Source organism: Perca flavescens, unplaced genomic scaffold, assembly GCF_004354835.1.
Source record: "Perca flavescens isolate YP-PL-M2 unplaced genomic scaffold, PFLA_1.0 EPR50_1.1_unplaced_scaf_72, whole genome shotgun sequence".
NCBI lineage: Eukaryota > Metazoa > Chordata > Actinopteri > Perciformes > Percidae > Perca > Perca flavescens.
The window spans coordinates 10,001-15,000 of record NW_021166727.1 but is presented as its reverse complement, the minus strand read 5'-3'; the positions used below and the strand labels follow the sequence as shown (position 1 = coordinate 15,000).

The 5,000-nt window shown below is 42.9% G+C and overlaps 1 protein-coding gene across 1 annotated transcript in view; it reads right to left on the bottom strand.

Moving 5' to 3' along the window:
- LOC114552137 (serine/threonine-protein kinase MRCK beta-like) overlaps positions 1-5,000 on the bottom strand; it is a gene marked incomplete at both ends in the record, with an annotated part of 25,405 nt that overhangs the window by 11,389 nt on the left and 9,016 nt on the right. The window contains 3 exon segments of the mRNA XM_028572780.1: positions 1,816-2,064; positions 4,833-4,913; positions 4,916-5,000. The exon segment at positions 4,916-5,000 is cut by the window's right edge and continues 38 nt beyond it. Of these exon segments, the coding sequence (XP_028428581.1) occupies positions 1,816-2,064; positions 4,833-4,913; positions 4,916-5,000 (415 nt within the window).

Here is a 5,000-nt window from a genome sequence, read left to right as displayed (position 1 = left end):
ATGTGTGATTCTGCTCCATAAATGTAACGTTGTTTTAATGTGATTCTGCTCCATAAATATAACGTTGTTTTAATGTGATTCTGCTCCATAAATATAACGTTGTTTTAATGTGATTCTGCTCCATAAATATAACGTTGTTTTAATGTGATTCTGTTCCATAAATGTAACGTTGTTTTAATGTGATTCTGTTCCATAAATATAACGTTTTAATGTGATTTAAAATGTGATTTTTAATGTGTTCCATAAATATAACGTTGTTTTTTAATGTGATTCTGTTCCATAAATGTAACGTTGTTTTAATGTGATTCTGTTCCATAAATGTAACGTTGTTTTAATGTGATTCTGTTCCATAAATATAACGTTGTTTTAATGTGATTCTGTTCCATAAATATAACGTTGTTTTAATGTGATTCTGTCCATAAATATAACGTTGTTTTAATGTGATTCTGCTCCATAAATATAACGTTGTTTTAATGTGATTCTGCTCCATAAATATAACGTTGTTTTAATGTGATTCTGCTCCATAAATATAACGTTGTTTTAATGTGATTCTGTTCCATAAATGTAACGTTGTTTTAATGTGATTCTGTTCCATAAATATAACGTTGTTTTAATGTGATTCTGCTCCATAAATATAACGTTGTTTTAATGTGATTCTGCTCCATAAATGTAACGTTGTTTTAATGTGATTCTGCTCCATAAATATAACGTTGTTTTAATGTGATTCTGCTCCATAAATGTAACGTTGTTTTAATGTTGTTTTAATTGATTCTGCCCATAAATGTAACGTTGTTTTAATGTGATTCTGTTCCATAAATGTAACGTTGTTTTAATGTGATTCTGCTCCATAAATATAACGTTGTTTTAATGTGATTCTGTTCCATAAATGTAACGTTGTTTTAATGTGATTCTGCTCCATAAATATAACGTTGTTTTAATGTTCTGATTCTGTCCATAAATGTAACGTTGTTTTAACGTGATTCTGCTCCATAAATGTAACGTTGTTTTAACGTGATTCTGCTCCATAAATGTAACGTTGTTTTAAATAAATGTAACGTTGTTTTAATGTGATTCTGCTCCATAAATGTAAATGTGATTCTGTTGTTTTTTAATGTGATTCTGCTCCATAAATGTAACGTTGTTTTAATGTGATTCTGCTCCATAAATGTAACGTTGTTTTAATGTGATTCTGCTCCATAAATGTAACGTTGTTTTAATGTGATTCTGCTCCATAAATGTAACGTTGTTTTAATGTGATTCTGCTCCATAAATGTAACGTTGTTTTAATGTGATTCTGCTCCATAAATGTAACGTTGTTTTAATGTGATTCTGTTCCATAAATGTAACGTTGTTTTAATGTGATTCTGCTCCAAATGTAAATTCTGTAACGTTGTTTTAATGTGATTCTGTTCCATAAATGTAACGTTGTTTTAATGTGATTCTGCTCCATAAATGTAACGTTGTTTTAATGTGATTCTGTTCCATAAATATAACGTTGTTTTAATGTGATTCTGCTCCATAAATGTAACGTTGTTTTAATGTGATTCTGTTCCATAAATGTAACGTTGTTTTAACGTGATTCTGCTCCATAAATGTAACGTTTTAATGTGATGTGACGTGACGTGGCGTGGCGTGGCGTGGTGTGACGTGACGTGGCGTGACGTGGCGTGGCGTGACGTGGCGTGGCGTGATGTGGCGTGATGTGGCGTGGCGTGGCGTGGGGGGGATGTGGCGTGGCGTGGCGTGATGTGGCGTGATGTGGCGTGATGTGGCGTGATGTGGCGTGACGTGGCGTGGCGTGGCGTGCGTCCTCACCGGGTTCTTCAGCACGTCGTCGTCCACGTCGAAGTTGGACGTGTCGGTTGGCGAGGACACGTCGGGGATGTACGGCGCCGAGGCGGCCCGGATGTTGTCCCAGTCGATGCCGCTGAAGAACGGGTGCTGCTGGAAGTCGGAGATCCCGTTGGAGCCGAGGCGGCGCTCCCGGGAGCAGAGCAGCCGCTGGATCAGATCCCTGGCGTCCTCGGAGACATCGGCGCCCGACGACGGGAACTGGAAACGCTCCTGACGCACAACAACAACAAGCTGTTAGTACTAGAGCTGGGCGATGTGGAGAAAATCAAACATCACAATATGTTTGACCAAATACCTCGATATCGATACAGCAACGATATTGTAGCGTTGACTATCGGCGCTCTCACTAAATACTTACACAATGAGAGTTTAGATCAATAATCACCAGTAATGTGGATATAATGACTAAGAGGGTAAAGGTGAATAATAGAAGAGTTACAGTCTGGTAAGTTCAGAACATTACATCACTTTACTGTAATGCAGTCTTTAAAACCAGGAACAGACACTTATGTCATATTAGATATTACGATATCCAAAATCTAAGACGATATTTAGTCTCATATCACAATATGGATATAATATCAATATATTGCCCAGCTCTAATTATTATTATTATTATTATTATTATTATTATGTGTTATCACACATCCAGACATGGAGTGTCATATTGAATGTGTGCATGGCCTCATACTCTTAACACAAATGTCTCTCTTCTCTCAGCTGACTTGTACTGTGTGAAGGTTCAGAGCTACACAACTGAACCAGGTCTACTATAGACTATAGATATATGCTGGGGACGGGGACGGCTGGAGCAGTTAACCTTGGTTAACAACACACAGAAAGAGAGACAGAAAGAGTGACAGAGAGAGAGAGAGAGAGACAGACAGAGAGATAGAGAGACAGAAAGAGAGAGAGACAGACAGAGAGAGACAGACAGACAGAGAGAGAGACAGAAAGAGAGAGAGAGAGAGACAGAGATAGACAGACAGAGAGAGAGAGACAGAAAGAGACAGAGAGAGACAGAGATAGAAAGATAGAAAGAGATAGACAGAGAGAGAGAGAGAGAGATAGACAGACAGAAAGAGACAGAGACAGAAAGAGACAGAGAGAGAGACAGAGATAGACAGAGAGAGAGAGAGACAGACAGAGAGAGGGAGAGACAGAGATAGACAGAGAGAGAGAGAGACAGACAGAGAGAGGGAGAGACAGAGATAGACAGAGAGAGACAGAGAGAGACAGAAAGAGAGAGAGACAGAAAGAGACAGAGAGAGACAGAAAGAGAGAGACAGAAAGAGAGAGAGACAGAAAGAGACAGAGAGAGACAGAAAGAGAGAGAGACAGAAAGAGACAGAGAGAGACAGAAAGAGAGAGAGAGAAAGAGAGAGAGAGAGAGAGAGACAGAGAGAGAGAGAAAGAGAGAGAGAGAGAAAAGAGAGACAGAGAGAGAGATAGACAGAGAGACAGAGAGAGACAGAAAGAGAGAGAGAGAGACAGAGATAGACAGAGAGACAGAGAGAGACAGAAAGAGAGAGAGAGACAGACAGAGAGAGAGAGAAAGAGGGAGAGAATTAGGACACCGGTGTCTGTCCTCCGAGATGTTCAGATTTAGAAAAGAGGACGAGAGTCTGGAGACAAACACATAACCTGGAAACATCTGAAGTCCCTCTGCAGCTTTTATCAGTGTCCTTCACCAGATGAGTGGATCATAAAACCCAACATGACCTACAACTACCGATAACTGTCATGGTGCTCAGGGTCAGAAACTGTGATGTCAACAGGAAATGACATCACAATAAGCAGAAACATGAGTCGACATTTTGTCGTGTCATGTTTAAATGTGACAGGGTCCAGGACCTTCCCGTAGGTTTAGGGTTACTGCGTACACATTTTACAAAACTGTTTTCGCCGTTTAAAAAACATAACAAAAAAAACATTGTATAGGGGCCAATAAAAATGGACTTTGGGCAAGTTGTTGTTTTTACACTTGCCCAACAGGACAAGTAGAAAAACAAGCTTAACTTTGAGATGTGAGACCTGCAGATAGAGTGAGAGATGAGCCCAGAGTGAGAGACGAGGCCCAGAGTGAGATGTGAGACCTGCAGATAGAGTGAGAGATGAGCCCAGAGTGAGAGATGAGCCCAGAGTGAGAGATGAGCCCAGAGTGAGAGATGAGCCCAGAGTGAGATGTGAGACCTGCAGATAGAGTGAGAGATGAGCCCAGAGTGAGATGTGAGACCTGCAGATAGAGTTAGAGACGAGCCCAGAGTGAGAGACGAGCCCAGAGTGAGATATGAGACCTGCAGATAGAGTGAGAGACGAGCCCAGAGTGAGATGTGAGACCTGCAGATAGAGTTAGAGACGAGCCCAGAGTGAGAGACGAGCCCAGAGTGAGAGACGAGCCCAGAGTGAGAGACGAGCCCAGAGTGAGATGTGAGACCTGCAGATAGAGTTAGAGACGAGCCCAGAGTGAGAGACGAGCCCAGAGTGAGAGACAGGCCCAGAGTGAGAGACGAGCCCAGAGTGAGATATGAGACCTGCAGATAGAGTGAGAGACCCAGAGTGAGAGAGGCCCAGAGTGAGAGAGACCTGCAGATAGAGTGAGAGGAGATATGAGACCTGCAGATAGAGTTAGAGACGAGCCCAGAGTGAGAGATGTGTGAGACCTGCAGATAGAGTGAGAGACGAGCCCAGAGTGAGAGGCAGGCCCAGAGAGCAGAGAGCCCAGAGTGAGATGTGAGACCTGCAGATAGAGTGAGAGACGAGCCCAGAGTGAGATGTGAGACCTGCAGATAGAGTTAGAGACCCCAGAGTGAGAGACGAGCCCAGAGTGAGAGACGAGCCCAGAGTTAGAGACGAGCCCAGAGTTAGAGAGCCCAGAGTGAGAGAGCCCAGAGTGAGAGACGAGCCCAGAGTGAGAGACGAGCCCAGAGTTAGAGAAATACTCAGTGTGAGGAGGACTGAATGTGAAAGTGTCTGACCTCGTGGTTCATGATCTTCCCGTAGGTTTCCACCAGCGACTCGGGCGAGAACGGTGTTTCTCCGTTACAGCATCTCGTGCGCACACGCACACGCCCAGAGACCACCAGTCACACTCGGGGCCGTAGCGGCCCATCCCGTCCTCCATGGCCTGCAGGATCTCTGGGGAG